The 18,140-nt window shown below is 41.8% G+C and overlaps 1 protein-coding gene across 1 annotated transcript in view; it reads right to left on the reverse strand.

Annotated features, from left to right (window-relative positions):
- ube2j1 (ubiquitin-conjugating enzyme E2, J1) overlaps window positions 1-18,140 on the reverse strand; it is a 79,197-nt gene that overhangs the window by 9,123 nt on the left and 51,934 nt on the right. Inside the window, exons 5-8 of the mRNA XM_044170118.1 lie at window positions 17,585-17,669; window positions 13,665-13,770; window positions 6,399-6,528; window positions 5,361-5,489 (exon numbers count right to left, since the gene is read on the reverse strand). Of these exons, the coding sequence (XP_044026053.1) occupies window positions 5,361-5,489; window positions 6,399-6,528; window positions 13,665-13,770; window positions 17,585-17,669 (450 nt within the window). The remainder of the gene's footprint in view (window positions 1-5,360; window positions 5,490-6,398; window positions 6,529-13,664; window positions 13,771-17,584; window positions 17,670-18,140) is intronic.

The raw sequence follows: 18,140 nt of genomic DNA on the forward strand, positions 1-18,140 counted from the left end.
CTGCATTGCTACAGCAACGCCATTTGAGGAAACCTAAAAAGCTTCGCAATTTAGTATTGCAAAAGTCTTGAGATCACACTGCCCAAATTTTAAATTCAATCCGATTAATTTAAGGAGTTTATTAAATTACAGAGCCTGTAAATGGCGAAAAATGGCACGTAAAATTCAAAATGGCTGACTTCCTGTTGGGTTTAGTGTATGGCTCCAAGAGGGTATTTTTTAAGTCTAGAGATGATACATTTGCCTCCCAAATTTCGTACATCTAGGTAAAATGTACCACGGGGGCTGCTTCATTGAAATTTTATAGGGGGCGTTATCGAGCCATTTTGCCACACCGAAGCCCCAGACTATACCAGAAAACAAAACCACCCCTTCTGATGCGTTTGCCAAGTTTTGTGAGTTTTCAACTATCGCTAGCCGTTTTGAAGGCTAAAAGTCTTTAGGGGGCGCACCTCGCGGTTTATGAGGTATTAGCCAAAACATAAAACACGTAATAACTGACCACAGGGTAGCGCTATAGATACCATGATTTAATATGTAAAGCATTTCTACATGGGGCAGCTGTCCATAAAGTATGAATGCTTTAGCATTTGTAGTTTTTGAGATTTCAGCTTTCAAACATTGCTTTCAAACAAACATGTTAAAATAAACAAAAGTAATAGCAGGAATCTCATGAAGAATATGTACGTTTAGAAGTTGAAACAAAGTTTCTAGGACAAACGATACAGGAGTAGATGCCAAAAAATGGCAAAATAATAATATATACTAGAATGGGCAATTTCTGGAGAAATTACATGTGAGAGCTGGAAGCTGTTGGTTGCGGCTGCTACTGCAAATCCTTTAGTGTCACTTACAGGTAAAATTCTATCAAATGTTACAGACTTGTTCAGCATTGCTATCTGTACAACTTCACAAATTTGGTTATTATGCCCTTAGCAGAATTCAAACTCACAACCATGGGAACTGACAGGGGCATACAATTGGCAACACCTTAAACCACTGCACTATTCAGATACACTGTTATCAGACAACAAAAGATGTACGATTTGACGTTGAAACAAAGTTTCTAGGACAAATAGTACAGGAGTAGTTGGACGCCAAAAAACAGCAAAATAAATAAATACATAAATAATAAAGAGCGAAGAGAACAAAAGTGTGAGAGCTTGAGTTTGTGCCAGTTTCTAATAATAAACCAGCACAAACTCAATAGGGTTCTACTGCTTTGCGGTTTCAACCCTAATTAAAATGTTAAATGTATTAGTTTCAAAATTAAAATTAGCTCATATTTAAGGTGTACAAGAACAAACAAACAAAACAAAACAAAAAAAGGTTGCAGGCATTTTAGTGGGACATGTGAGGCTGCTGTTGATGTGTGGAGAGAAAGCATAACCCGCAGGTCTGACTCCATTGGTGCTTTCTCAGAATCAGAATCGGAAATACTTTATTGATCCCCGAAGGGAAACTCTTTGTTACAGCAGCTCACCTTTACCTCAGTGCACACAGGAAAGTACTAGCAAAAAATATAATACAATACACTATAATACAGGTCAGAGAATAAATTAAGTACCAGGTGGGTATAAGTATAAAATAAGTGTGAAGTACAAAGTGGGTTTACCGGTTGATAATGATAATACGGTATAATAATACAATGTAATAACATAAGTAATAAGTAGTAGTGCATGTACTGTCAAGTTAAGTGTAGCCTACTAAGATTATTATGAGACGGTGGATATTGCACAGCAGTAACAGAGGTGTGAAAAAATTATCAATAAATAGGAAAAACTAGAATATTGCACCGGAGTATTAACACAGGATATTGCACAATTATTTCTAATATTGCAGAGATGTAATGATCAATGTCCAGTTTAATGACTTAGGGTCATACAGACTTAAAGGGAGGAGTTAAAGAGTTTTCCTGGCCACAGGCAGGAATGACTTCCTGTGGCGCTCTGTGGTGTTTTTGGGGGGATGAGTCTTCCGCTGAAGGTACTCCTTTGTTTGACCAGCATGTCGTGGAGTGGGTGGGAGACATTGTCCAAGATGGCATGTAGTTTGGCCAGCATCCTCCTCTCTGACACCACCGCCAGAGAGAGTCCAGCTCCACCCCCACAATGTCACTGGCCTTACGGATCAGTTTGTTGAGTCTGTTAGCGTCCGCTACCCTTAACCTGCTGCCCCAGCATGCAACAGCATACAGGATAGCACTGGCCACGACAGACTCATAAAACATCTTCAGCATTGTCCGGCAGATGTTGAAGGACCTCAGCCTCCTCAGGAAATAGAGGCGGCTCTGGCCCTTCCTGTATAGAGCTTGAGTGTTCTTAGCCCAGTCCAGTTTATTGTCGATGTGTACACCCAGGTGCTTGTAGTCCTCTACAATATCCACACTGACCCCCTGGATGGAAACCGGGGTTACTGGTGCCTTGGCCCTCCGTAGATCCACAACCAGCTCCTTAGACTTAGTCGCATTGAGCTGCAGATGGTTCTGCTCACACCATGAGACAAAGTTCTTCACCACAGCCCTGTACTCAGACTCATCACCACCGCTGATACATCCCACCACAGCAGAGCCATCAGAAAACTTCTGAAAGTGGCAGGACTCTGTGTGGTAGCTGAAGTCTGTGGTGTAGATGGTGAAGAGGAAGGGAGAGAGGACAGTCCCCTGAGGGGCCCCAGTGTTGCTGACCACGCTGTCCGACACACAGTGCTGCAGGCGTACATGCTGTGGTCTGCCAGTCAGGTACTCCACAATCCAGGACACAAGGGGGGCATCCACCTGCCTCACTGCCAGCTTCTCCCCCAGCAGGGCAGGCCGGATGGTGTTGAAAGCACTGGAGAAGTCAAAAAACATGATCCTCACCGTGCTTGCCTGCTTGTCCAGGTGGGTGTGGATGCGGTTAAGCAGGAAGATGATGGCATCCTCAACTACCAGCCGGGGCTGGTAGGCGAACTGAAGAGGGTCTATGAGGGGTCTGACCATGGGCCGCAGCTGTTCCAGCACTAGTCTCTCCAGGGTCTTCATTATGTGGGAGGTCAGTGCCACCGGTCGGTAGTCCTTGGAGCCACTGGGATGCGGCGTCTTCGGCACAGGAACGAGGCAAGATGTTTTCCACAGAACAGGGACTCCACATAGCAGGGGGTTTTAGCACCCCAGGGCTAACTCCATCCTGCAGCCTTGTTTGAGTGGAGTTTCATCAGCTATCCTCTCACCTGGTCAGCAGTCACACACACAGCAGAGGTTACAGGTGGGGGAGGGGGGAGTCATCAGTGTGAAGAGGGCCGTTAGCCTGGTGGAGAGGGGGGAGCAGAGTACTCAGAGGAGCTTGAGGGCCGACAGCAGCTGAGTTAGAGGGGGGATGAGCAGGAGCCGGTGTGTCGAATCTGTTAAAGAACAGATTAAGTTTGTTGGCCCTGTCCAAGCAGCCTTCAACTCCTCTGCTGCCAGTCGGTCTGAAGCCAGTGATGCCGCTCCAGACCTCTCTCATGTTGTTCTGCTGGAGTTTCCGCTCCAGCTTCCTCCTGTACTTCTCCTTGGCCTCTCTGATCTTCACCTTCAGGTCGGCCTGGATTGCCCTCACCTCCTCCCTATTACCATCAGTAAAGGCCCTCCTCTTGGCATTCAGGGTGTCTTTGATGTCCTTTGTCACCCACGGTTTGTTATTCGGGTAACAATGGACCATCTTAGTTGGGAGGCCTCCTCTGACCATCTCCTCACTGTCCGTGTGGTCGCAGGCTGCCTTTTAACCTGAGGCACATAGCAGGGTTTTAGGTAAACCAGGTTGTGGTCTAACCTACCCGGGGGGGGGGGAGAAGAGCTGTATGCATCCTTAACGTTAGCATACAGCAGGTCCAGTGTCCTCTCCTCTCTAGTAGGACAACTCACATACAGGGTGAAATTAGTCAGTGTTGTTGAAAGTCAGTGTTGGTGAAAGTCAGTCTTGTTTTCATGTATACCAGGGATGAGAGAATCAGATCAAACATATATGATGTGAATGCACAATACCACAGTGAATGGATATCTGTCTTTCACAAGCAGCCAAAACCTGTCCATTAAAGGACGAGTGTGTAAGATTTAGGAGGATCTATTGGCAGAAATGGAATATAATATTCCTAAGTATGTTTTCATTAGTGTATAATCACCAGAAAGGAATTGTTGTGTTTTCACTACCTTAGAATAAGCCGTTTAGTCAGACTGTTGAGTGTTGAGGGTTGAGATGTACCAGCATTTGTGTGAGCTCTATTTACTGTGTCAAATCATTCCATCACTTGCTCTGACCGTCACAATTTTTCCTGACTGCTGAGCTCCTAAAAAACTGTAGAGCCGGAAAGCGTGTTGTGTTACCATGACAACCAGCAACCGTGGATTGTCATGTCATTAGCCGCGGCATAACTGCATTATTAGTTTTTAAAAAGGGGTTTTTGATATTTATTAACTTTTTCTTGTTTTGATATGTATGAAAACTAGTCTACTAGTTTTACTACTACTACTACTTAATGTTTTTTAAATGTGGTGAAACGTTATTAAAAACGCACAATAAATGAAAAATGATATGATAAATCTTGTGGCACCCTTAGCCTGTCCTCAAGGCACCCCGGGGTGCTGTGACACCTACTTCGACAACTGTCATAGTCATAGCAGTAAAAGCACAGGTGGGACTAATGACATTTACAATGGCTCTTTTCTAGAAATAATTGCAAATTTAGTCTCACTCCCCATTCTTCCCGTGGTCATGTGTGACTCTCTTACAATCACTCTGATATGCAACAGTGCAACAGTGTCTGAGTATCAGAATTTGGATATTTCCTTGGAAGGAACCATGCCAGTTGTTTTGCATGTTTTAGCCTATAAATCACATACACTGTGCATTATTGTTGACAATTTTCCAAAACATACCTTAAAAGGATAATTCCAGTTTTATTTCCTTGTTTTGGACATCATTTCTTATTTCTCATCATTCTCATTTCTTATCATCACTTATGAAAACATTGTACTCACCAAAATGCTGAGATTTGGGAACAGTGTGTCACTGTTACAAAAAAGACCAACGGCCAGTCAGTCAATCAGAGTTAATTCAGATTATCTAAAGCATTTTATTTGGAGATAAAACTCACCTTACCATGTTGGTAATACTATCTCACTGCACTGTATTGGGTGTTTACAATGGTCAGTTTTTACCATTCGCCTTAATAATAGGTTTGGCTAACTTTAACACTGTTTAACTGTATGTGTTTCTTCTTTTTAGTGATGCCACCACATTCCCAGTTCTCAGTAATTAACTTGGTAAATACATTAACATCACCAATAGAAATTATGGACAATACTGTCCTGTGTAACCAGAGAGCGGCAGTTTAACACCTACCTGTTCAGCCCGGGGCCTGTCAGCAGCTTCCTGGCCTAGAGATGTGGAGGTGTCTCCCTGGGTGAGTGTGGAAGGCTCACTTTCTGCACCTCCGCTCTCACTTGCCTGTCTGGATAAACTGGACTCTGCCTGCATTAACACACAGGGAACTACAGTAATCTACATTGTAACTTGGCTCTTGTCATTGGGTTGGACAATATGCCCTCGAATCTATATCATGATAAACTGTCCCATTTACTTCAACAACGTTAAACATAACAGTATCTGCTGTATTTTGTCAACTGCTGTTTCAAAGAATTAACTTTTAAGCCTAACTTTTAAGTCAACATGCATGAGAAGCCATTAGAAGCGCTCAGAAAAAATGGAAATGTGAATATCTACACTTTCATGACAACTGGGCAAACTCCAGCTGCTGATGAAGATCATGTTATATGATAAAAATCCCCAAAACAGCTACTAAATTAACTTTGTGGTGGATTATTTTGTTAACTGTTGTTTCCAAAGTCAAGAATTAATTTTTAATTTCAAGTGAATTTTTGTTAAAAAGAGAAACTGAGAGCAGCACATTGGTGAGTATGACACTTCTCTTGTTTTAGGAAGATCATTTCTGGTCAAAACATTGTCATGTCACAATAAAAAATTATCAGCAAAAGGGAGGGATTGTACCCTTTGAGCTGCTGGAAAGCTTTTAATGTGAACCATCTGTGCAGGGAGTGTTGAATTTCATTGACAGGACCTCAAGAGTGAACGAAAAAACATACTTGACTAGAAAAAAAACCCAACACATTTATTGAAAATTGTGATATTAGTAACTTTAAATAGTTAAGAGATTCAAAATGGTTTATTGTCCAGCCCTAAAATGTCGCAGCACTGAGCAAATCAGCTATTTCTGGCTGAGTGCACAGAAAGAACAAAAGGAAAATAGCAGCAGACATTCCTTTTGTAGCTTGTGCTGTCAGCAGCTCTTTTGCTCTTAGGGTTAAATCTCTGACCGAACTGTGAATTAGACGTGACTTGTGTACCAGCCAGTGTTCGTACCTTGAAGTTGATTTGCTGAGCCAGTTCTTTAGCCTTGTGGTCTTCGGCACTGGGGTTGCTGTTGGGGGTCAGAGCCAGGAGAGCAGAGCGCATGGAGCAGCCACACGTCTCACAGCAGAAGTCCGAGGACCTGCCGGAGAACAGGCGGTACATGATGAGGTCATCTTGCAGCAAGAGCTCCTCTCATTCTACACTTCAAAACATTCAGAGACCTTAATTTTTTTAAAAGTCCCTCGTGATATCTAAACCAAAATCTATCCTTAACCCTAAAATCAAGTCCTAGTCGTCAAACAGCCCATTGAAGAAGTGATTACAGCCCAAAATGTCCTTACTGTGGCAGTGTAAACATTAACAAACAGACAGAGAATTATTGTGGAGCAGCGAGTGTGCCGTGGTCAACATGAATAAAGAAAGACAAAGACCTGGTGCTCGGCCAATGGTAATTTGGCACCTTGATTATGAAGTTATAAAGATTTTTAGAATGAGCTGGCCATAGTTTTCAGGGCTCTGTATGAGCCCTGTAAACAAACTGGTAGAAAACCCAGCTTCAAAAGCTGTATGCATCTGTGTGTTTATGGCATTGGTTGTCTGTACTACTGGCTGCCTCACAGTGTATCCTCAGCTGACAGGTTTGTTTTTGCCTTCACCACCTGTGGCACATTCACATGCCAGGTCCCTTAAAGGGCCGTTGCGTGCACCTTTACGCCCTCATATCAGTCCTGACAGCGGGGTTCAGTGCAATACTGCTAAGAGAAGTATTACACAGCCGCTTGGTGCAGTGATGTGGACAAAACAAAACAATGCAACACAGAGGTTTCTGAAGATTTGTCTTAGAAAAGCTAATCGTCCCTTGCAGCAGCTAATGGACTGATGTTACAGCTGTGAAGAAGAGGGATGAATCATACTCTGATGAACACAACATCATCACTGTGGAGCTCCTCAGACTAAAGGTGGCATGGATAGATTTGGATACATGGATCATTTATGGTATTAAATTATCCAAATCAGTGTCTTCCTCTGGAGCCAAATTGAAATTGGATTCTATTCGAGTGAAGATGTAGCTGGGGAAGAAGCTGGGCTTATTAGGCATCAGACATTTTGCAAGGCACAGCGAATGATCACTTACGCCTCCAGTCACCATGTCACTGGACTATGACAGCTTAAACAGGCAGGATATGTCCCAAAAAGCAGGAGCCATTGTGAGAATTAATAATTTAATTTGTCTGCCAAGAGGCTGGAACCGGCCTGTGCACCAACGAAGGGAGAGCTAAGTCTAAACCACAGTTCCTATCAGATAGTTGTACATTCTCATTTAAAACTTTGTGTAATATTAAGAGCATTCTTTTTTAGGATGATGACTTTGGATGATTAACAGCTTGCTGACTGTGGTTTTCTGAATAGAAAAGATCCTTGTACAAGATGCTTTTGATCCTCCAATGCTTTAATAAATGCCAAATTAAGGAATAGCTTCTCTCCAGACTTTTCTTCTGCAAATAAAGGTAAGCAGAAACCTGTTGTTAACAACCAAATTCTGTGCATTGACTAATACCAAATTAAAAGTGAGTGAGGAGGAGGTAAGGAAATTACAGTCTAAATCTTATAATATAAATAACTACATTGAACAAACAATAAGTGACTGGTGAATTGGGGAATCAAAAGCTAAGGCCAAAATAGGGTTAGAGTCCCTAAGGGTTGGAGTCCTGTGAGTTTTATCACAAAGCACCAAAAATTTTGGGTTAGAGTCCCTAAGAAAACAGGGTTAGAGTCCCTGAGGGTTGGAGCCCAGTGAGTTTTATCACAAAGTACCAAAAAATTAGGGTTAGAGTTCCTAAGAGTGAGTGAGAGACATTAATGACATATCTGGGGATTTGTGTGTATAACAATATTGAGTGCATGTGTCATTAATGTATGTGCGGTAAAGTATGGGCGGTAGACATAACAAGGGGAATGAATGTGAAACAACTGGGTTAAAAAAAACTTGAAAGTATGTAAAAATGAAAGTATGTTTTTTGGGAATAAAGCGAACAATTACTATTGGGAATGAAGTGGTATCACTATAAAAGCAAATAAAGCTAAACAGAATAGCAATGATAAGACTGATACTTTTTGAAATAGTGTGAATCTTAGTAGAAAATATAGTTGCGTGTGTTGAAAATTGCTGTGTGTTTTAAAATGCAGTGTTGAGAATCACAATGTTGGTGGATTTGTGAAATTGAGCAGTGTAATGTTGGTTCGTTCTCATGGACATGAGTGACTGGGGAGACAGCAATAATGACAGCAGCAGGCAAGAACCAGGAGAAGGTGAAGAAAAAAAAAAAAGGAGGGGTCAGCAGAAGCCTCACAGCCTCAGCAACAGCAACTGTGTTGTCAGTTTCCACATCAGCACCTCCAGAGAAAGGGGATCCGCCCAGCCAACTATACCCCTCCCTACCGGAAATGGACCCTCCCCCATACCATACACCTCACAGCTCTGAGAAACCCTCCTCTCCACCAGTGCAGGCCCCTGTGGTGCTTGTAAAAGGAGGACAGCTGGACATCGAAGCACCAGACGATGAAATGGCCAAAGCCTTCCACAAAGAAGTGGCAGGAGCCATAGGAACACTGACTAGGCTCATGGAGCACTCCATGAACCGAGTGGATGATTTGAAATCAGCTGTAGCTGGTCTCTCTTTAAATCAGAGCAACCGCTCTACCTCTGAGCCTCCTGGAGCAAACCTAACTGTGCCCGCTTCAGCCACACCATCACCTACTGCCTCCAGAAGAGCATCAATAAGAACTCAGGTTCCAGGGAAAGTGAGTGTAGCCTCCACCCGCTCAGGGACAGAACCCCCTCCCCTGATGGATGAACCGCAAGTGCCCTATGGAAAGCAAGAGAAGAAGACATGTGGTGCATTTCCGTCCTAACAAAGGAAAAAAAATGTTTGAAGACAAGGAACTCCCCAGATATCATGGCAGAGAAAAGACGGACCACCCGGATACTCCAAGACTATTAGACAATGTACCGTCAAAAATTTTGACAATATCACCACAGGATGTGGGACTGGTTAACACTCCCCCTATCCATATCACTGTCAAACCAGGGCACGGCCCTATATGGCGTCCTGAATACCGCCTCAAACTAGAACAACAAGAGGGCATTGCGGACACAATCCAAGGTCTGCTTCAAACTGGCGTCCTCATTCCATTCAAGTCCACATGGAACACTCCCATTCTACCTGTGACAAAAGGGGAAGGAAAAGGCTGGAGGTTGGAGCAAGATTTCTGCCCCCAGAAAATGCTGCCACAGTACCTCAGGCCCTCCCTGTTCCTGACCCATACTTGGCCCTCCAAAACATTGGTCCACAGCACCAGTACTTCACAGTGGTGGACTTGGCCAATGCATTTTTCTGCTTACTTTTGAACCAAGAATCAAGACAATATTTTGCTTTCACGTATAAGGACCAGACATATACTTACACCAGACAACCACAAGGCTATCGGGACAGCTCTGGACTGTTCAACACTGTACTAAAACAACAACTCACACCCTTGGTTCTATCCCAAGATGTAGTGGTCATACAGTGCGTGGACAACATCCTTTTGGCTGCGCCTACAGCTGAAGCCTGCCTGACTGCTACACAATCCTTGCTCACTTTGCTCGCGGAACAAGGGTACAAGGTGAGAAGAGAAAAAGTGCAAATTTGCAGGCGATTGGTTGTGTTTCTAGGTCGTGAGATCTCTCATGAAGGACACACTCTCACCGTCTCAAAGAAGTCATCCATCTTGTCACAGGAAACCAGCCACAGTCCAACAAATGCTAGTTTTTTTTAGGCCTGAAAGGGTATAGCTATAACCATGTTCCAGTGTATGTGGAGCTCACACAACCCCTGCGAGACATGGTGGTGGAGATGGGAAATCGCAAGGAGGGAAAAAGGAGGGAGAAAGAAGATTGCTAATGTACCACAGCCCCAAACTGGATAATATCCAAACAGGGCAAGCAGGATGTACAAGGTACTTGGCAGCATTGGCAAAAGCAATCACAAAAACAAGCCACATAGTGATGTGCCACGAATTGAAAGTGAACACTGATCATGGAGTAGTGGCATTTTTGGGATCAAGTGCATTCACCTTCTATACAGCAAGAAAAAAGAAAAGTTCAGACAGACATTCTGCTGCAACCACATGTCACATACCACACTGAAGGTGTGAACATGGCAAGAGGACTGACCACAGACAAAAGCGCATAACTGTGCAGAAAGAGCTGAGAAAGATGTAAGACTCAGAGCAGATCTGGAAACAGAACCTCTACAAAACCCAGAGGTGGTCTTGTTCACAGATGGATGCTGCTACAGAGGAGACAGTGGAAATGTGGCCCCCTATGCAGTAGTAAAACAGGATCCACACACAAAGACGCATCTCACAATAGACCAAGGTCTCATACCACAATCAGCCTCAGCACAGCTGGCTGAAATAGTGACCTTAACAAGAGCCCTGGAGTTATCTGAAGGAAAAAGAGTCTACAAAGACTCAGCCTATGGACAGGGAGCTGTACATGTGGATGGACCGCAGTGGGTTAGAAGGAACTTCCTGACTACAGCCAACACTCCAGTAAAGCACTGACCACAGCTAGAAAAACTGGTAAGAGCAGTACTACTGCCTGCAGCTGTGGCTGTGATGAAATGCAAAGGACAACAGAAACTAGATACCAGCATAGCTGAAGGAAATGATGCTGCAGAAGTAAGAGTGGACAGGACCTTATGAAGTGGTTCAGTGTACCTCCCACGCAGTCCAAGTAAAAGGAAAAGCTGGAGTAATTTGGCACCACCTGACACATTGTGTACCAGCCCCGCCACCTTCACGCACATTGGTGGAGGTTAGAACTGAATTGGCTGAACACGAGTAAGAGCTCTAAAAGATAAAACTGAGAACTTGACCCAAAGAGTTGAGAAGCCCTAACTGTCATGGCCGACCTTAGGGGTTGACCGTGGCACCCTTTTCGCCAACCAGGCCTCTGTGGCCTAAGAGGAACAATTGGGACCGACTTCTCTTATGACCTGGCAGAATAGGATGGCTTTAGATATGCTGTTGGCAGAAAAGGGCGGAGTCTGCTAAATGTTTGGGGACTTCTGCTGTACATTCATTCCCAATAATACTGCCCTTGATGGAAGCATTAATAAGGCTCTAGCTTGCCTTACTTTCCTGTCTGAAGAGTTGGCTGAAAATTCAGGAATCAATGATCCGTTTAGTAATTGGGAAGATCATTATTTTGGTAAATATAAGGCCCTATTCATGTCACAAATAAGTCTAAACCACAGCTAGTGGTTGAACTTTCTCATCAGATAGTTGAACCACTCATGATGAACATTCTCATCAGATAGTTGAACATTCTCATTTAAAACTCTGTGTAATGTTAAGAATAGCATTCTTTTTTAGGATGATGACTACAGATTAACAGCTTGCTGACTGTGGTTTTCTGAATAGAAAAGATCCTTGTACAAGATGCTTTTGATCCTCCAATGCTTTAATAAATGCCAAATTAAGGAATAGCTTCTCTCCAGACTTTTCTTTTGCAAATAAACAAAGACACTACTTCCATAGCGTTTTGTGCGTATGACCAAGTGCAGCACCATGAATACTTTCATGAATACTTTCCAAAAGTGTGCACCGCTCTATGACTCATCAAGACAAAATTACAATGATACGCGAAACACAACAAGAAGGTTATGATGGCCAGCTTTTCGCCCAGCCTTCGTGAGTGGCCATTTAGAACATTCTTGCCTTTGGACGTGGTCAGACAACACATTGCACATCGCAGTACATTTGAAGTATACTGAGGTCTTGGCCATGTTAGACCAGCATCAACGGTAGATTGAAGCTGCAGTTTTCACTATGAAGCATAACAGCATGTCCACATCACAGATACCTGCATATGTAAATCTGTGACTGGTGTTTGGTGACTGAAGATGTAGCTTAGCCTGCAAACCTGCAGCTCACAAACTCAATGGATCACAGCCCAATAACTTAGAACTTCCCATTCTAAGTGGCTGAAAGATGCTAAAGATGCATGTTATTAAAATATTTTACCACATGCCAACTTTTCCTCTGAGCTTCTTCTACTTCTTCCTTTCTAGCACAATAATACACTGAGTTTCTGAGGTGAACTGAGAGAGATTCACAGGAGAGAAGAGTGAGGAGTTAACTGGCTAAAGTAAAGCTAAATCCAGTGTGAGCTCACTGAGCTGAATGACAGAGGCTAACATTAACTGGATGATGTCACTGAACATATAGAGGACACATACATTTCTGCAAGGCCTGCCACCAGTTATCAGCAGTAGAAAACAATGTATAGTGTATAATGTTGTGTAATTTAAAAGAACTGAACTGTCCTTTGTTCTGTGAATAACCATTGGTAAAACCATGCAACATGACCATCAGTAGGCCACTATATCCTTACACTGTAAATTACTTTTAACAACTAATATCACAATATATGTAGTGACAGCAAGTATCCTGTATATGAAATGTGCACTCAGGTGTCAGGAATGACATTTTTCATATTCATTTCTGAGACTTTCCAGACCTCCACAGGGCCTGCTGTGTTCGTCTCTCACAATCACCATAGGCACAACAGGAGATGAGAAACCAAAGAGAAGTGCAGCATCAGCCTTAGACAGAGTAAAAAAAACAGATTTCCATCAGGGAGATAAGCAGCCATGTATTTATAGCAAAGTGCGTCTTTCCGTCTATGTAATCTACATGTGCTAATGAAACCCCTGTCTCATCTGCTAATAAGAAGAGCGACTTTAGCTGGATCCTCTCCTTCTCTGGCTTTGCAACGTTTTCTATGAGGGAAATGCGGTGTGAAATGAAGAGCAATGTGCCCATTCATGCTCCCTCCAGAGACCGGGTATTGGCGATAATGAATTTGTCATCTTGCAATACCAGGACTGGCTTGAGCGCGCTCCTTTCCCTTTGTGACTAGGCAGTTATTAGTGGAAGGGCATGTCCACTAACGCTCATGTGCTGATTACGTTACATGATCTTAGTTTGCTGTGTTAATGCCATCTAACCAGCATCGTGCATGTAATATTGGCATTGATCATATATATCCTCAACCCGTGTGTCTGATAATCCAGCATGCAAGATCATATCATCTATATGACACACACTGTTCCACACCACTCTCCATACTCACCTCATTATCATTCTCTATCCATAGCAGTGGATCTACAACACATGCTCTGCAGAAAGTAAACATTGGAAAGATTTTCATCTACCACATCTTACTTTTTGGCAAGGGCCCTCCTCTCTTCTGGGGTATAATCAAGAGATCCTATTGCTCCCTCTCCTTTTGTTGGCATGAATCCGATTATAGCTATTAGGGCAGTTCGGACTGGAAGAGAAACAGACAAGAGCAGAAAAAACAAAGAGGAGATGAGAAAAATTAAAAACAGAGCACGTTCAACAATGCTGGGTAAAACAGAGAAGGTTAAATTACACGACAGACTGCACATGTCGTCATGTTCAGTACCCGTGTTACATAAGTGGGAATGATGCTTTGTTTTCTGAGCGTAAGCCTGGATTTACCCCGGACTCCGTGAGGACATCTACCATGCGTCTGTACTCACATTCTCCAGCTGGCACGGGACACATTTTGCAATATGGTCAGGGTCAGGGGCTTGTTTGTGTCTATGTAATGACTGGCTGTGTTTTGTCTGTGCTCCAGTCTATCCAATATACTGAATAAAGCATCTGGAAGCCCATTATAACTGAATGTCTTTGAAAGATAAGCCTACTTTAAAAGGTTATCCACACTGGATTTTATGACGGTAACTACCAAACACTGACAACATTACATGCCCACTAGTATTCTGGGTTTGAGTGTTAAGGCCCTTTTACACAAAGTATACATTTTTTGGTTGATCATTTAGCATGTTATTTGATAGCATATCACTGAATGCACATAAATGCCAAATTTCTTTTGCTAAAATGCAGCATTAATTTTATTTGCTCCAAGGTTGATTTTTTCCTCTTTTTCCCTGCAATGAGACATGTTCAGCCAGAAGTAAAAACAAACTACGATGTCGGGCTGCTATGGATTTAGAACAGCCTCGATAGCAGCATCTATCTTGTCAATAGCAGTTGCCATTGTTGTTATTACTCCTCCTTGGTTCCGGAGCACAGCTTGACAACAGCTTGACAACAGCTTTAGTTCCCCCCGTGGCGCTCATTGGATAATTTCTTTTTCTACCGAGAAACCACTGTTTCATGTCATGGTGCTAGACCAGAATGTGAATTTGCGAATCCTACTATGGCGAAGGCATGACCCGCCCTAGTGTGCCTCTGATTGGCTAGTACTCGTTGCCTTCGTTGGTTGGGTTTAGTCCCAGTTTAGTGCGTGTTTCAACTGTATTCTGTGTAGATCCAGATGTGTCTTTATTTCTCAACCTATCTCTGTCATTTCTGTACTGACTAAGTTATGGCAACAGGATGCGGATGAACCCAGCTTAGTTAATTTACTTGCTCTGATTGATTTGCCTACATCTGATCAGCAGTAATTGAAGACAGAAGAGACAATAAAATGTATCTGCCGTCAGACTTTCACTTTCAGTGTGTACATTATTATAGCTTTTTTATCATCATATTTTTGTTTTGTTTTACCAGCAATGACAATGTAACTCAAGGTAAGGAAGCACCTGCCCCTTCTAACAGTGATCAGGAACCTGGATCAGGTGTTTACATGCTAAAGTATTCATTCGGGATACAGGTAGCATATTTCAGGTTTCTCAAAACTGGGATAAAGCTCCTTCATTTTTCTACTGGAATGACATTCTTAGATTCCATATGAGATCATGCAGGAGTTCTCAAAGAGTAACAATGCCAAAGTGGACATAATATGGCAGCATTTAAATTGAATTATGGAGCATTTGAATTCATTCTTTTTTATTGCAATTAATGTATTTTATGGCTTATTTTAACAATTCTTTCACAGTAAAATACTGATAACTGATACGACTACAGCATCTTTACTTATTAGATTGACAACATTTCACCCTTTTCAAACTGAGTTGATGAGACTGACAGTGGATATCAGTGCTCTACACATTGTCAAATTATGTAGTTGCAATGCGATATGAGATGAAAACCCATAACATAAATTGGACTTCACTCAAGTGTCATTTGAATTAAATAACCAAAAAAATCAAAGTAAGAGCAGAAAGTTTGTCATTTCTACCAGTGAAGTGTGCATTTTGATTAATTCAAGAAGCAGCATCACATTTTACTTTGATAACAGCAGTAGAGTGTTAAGATAAATCTCTTAAGTTCAATCTTTTTAACTTTAAGGTTCTGAAAAAGATGAATGAATCTGTGCCTGTGTGTGCATAACCGCTACTCCGCCTATTCAACAATCTATGTGAATGTAACTAAAAAATGCATGCTCTTATTTTAAAATACAAACAATATCAACTACAAACAGACCAGGAAAACAGCTTGAGGAAAAAATATAAACATATTCACAAATAAATATATATTCATAAATGGATCTAAATAAATGGAAATATATAAAATATAAACATGTAAATCTTCTTTTCCATTTAGACGGAATGTTTGAATTAGTTAGCCACACTTTTTTAACTATGTAGGCGTACCATATCAACTAAAGCAGCAACCAACAGTAGAGCGTAAACCTGGACTCACCACAGCTGGCTTGCCTGTGACGTTTAGAACTCAATTGCAATTATCCAGCCAGGCCTCCTGCGGTCATTCCAAACAGGATGAGACACAACTTGTACACAACATTTTAACAACCCAGCAGGGGAGGTGAAATCTCTAAGGCATGGCTGGCCACGTGACCTGCAGTATGTTGGTAAAGAGGTTTAGAGCAACCTTTGTCTTTGATTTAATTCTGTTATTAATTTAAACCTTTTTTTTTTATTATTATGAGAGGGAACCAGTACGGAAAAATGCTTTGAGGAAAATGCACCGTCTCCCACTGAGTTCCCTCTGATTAAAGTCCCATGCTGAGAAGTAACATGAATGCAGAAGTCCGCAAAAGGATGGATCGCCAGTAGAGAACTAAAAAGAGTTCTCGGTTGAAATAAATTATCAGTTTTGACTCTGGAGATACGACAATATGCCGTTCTTCCTATGAAGAGGCTGACTATTAGGTACTCAATAAATACTGATTAATTTGCAGCAACCAACACAAATTATATGAGGTTAATTCCAGAAAAATCTAGGACCCCAAAAATCATCTGCAAATTCACATGATTTGAATTGGTTTTGTGGTGCTTTTTGGTGTTTTTACATTTTCACCTTATCAACAGAATTTGAAGATTTTTAGTTGGTCCATGTTGTACAAAAGATAGGGACTGTCATGTGAGATGGAAGGCCTAGTCTGGAGGTTTTAATTCCAACCAAAGACTACAGCACCTTCAACTCTCTGGTTAAAGGCGTAATACTTGTCAAATTGTGAGTGGGGCCTTTCAAAATAAAATAAGCAACTCAAATGGCATAATTTCTTCTCTTACTTTTAATTAAACATTTGCACAAAGCCAGTTTTATTGATGGCAACTTGACAGCGCGTCAAAGTGGTTAGAATCATTAGTGAATGAAAACAGTATTTTTGTTAAAAAGAGAAACTCAGCTCAGCAGAGTGGTGAGTATGACATGACTCTATTGTACTGATGGAATTAGTGGTGTGGAAATGTACATTATACTGAATTCACCATGTGAGCCATTAGAGTACAGATAATTGCACCCCACTTGATTTTTTTAAGCCTGCTTTTATTTGCAACTGAGATTTATCTGTTTACTGGCCACATCTCTTGCTATTATTTGATACCCTGTCATTATCTGAAGACCAGCATTTACTCGAGAATTAAGGTCATGTGATTTATGATAATAATGGACAGCAGTGTCACTGTCACCTCACTCTGTCATGCAAGATTCCTATGCAGAAAATAATAAGTAAAATAACCGTGCATGGACTGACACACAAGTACAGAATATCTATTGTTTTCCATACTTTTGCTGTGATTGATCACATTTTCCAGCTCTACAAATCATCATCAATCATTATTAATACTTTCCAGACTATCCAAACTACACTTAAACATTGACCTGTAGTTGGAGAAAGACCTAAGTAGAGAAAGAAAGAAGAGCTACATGTGGAGAACGTGGGACTTGTCTTTGAGGATACATACTGCTCCAAGAGGGCTGCCAGGTCTCTGGATGATGGCCAGAGATGCTCAGACAAATCTTCTTCCCAACTTCGAATCTTCCATTCGGCTAGGAGGAAAGGCAATAAAAAGAAGGTAGAATTGAGTATGTGGGTGGAGATAAATGAATAAAACATACATTCTCAAAAGTTGTGACAAGCAAACTGACATGAAAGTATGAAATAGTTGAGTGTGTGGAACAAGGAAATGCAGGCTGCTATTTTGCAAAAGCAAACAATGAATACAAACTGAAAAAGAAACTGAATAAAGCCAGAGTACTCTGAATTGTTGTAACAGACGCTTTTCATTGTGTCCAGCTACTTTTTCTTTTTTTATGCCTGTCATTTGTGCAGATGTCATACAGCTGTCTGAATATAATAAGACAGTCTCATATTCTCACAAAACCAGTGCAATTCCCTCTGACAGTTTGATGACAGCCCAGGCTTTGATATGACAACTGTCACTACGTGTGCTGCAACCAGAAATGGCTGAGGGTTAAATGACATGCTGTCCATTTTCCACTATTTGATCATCTGATTTG

This window comes from Siniperca chuatsi, linkage group LG16, assembly GCF_020085105.1.
Source record: "Siniperca chuatsi isolate FFG_IHB_CAS linkage group LG16, ASM2008510v1, whole genome shotgun sequence".
NCBI lineage: Eukaryota > Metazoa > Chordata > Actinopteri > Centrarchiformes > Sinipercidae > Siniperca > Siniperca chuatsi.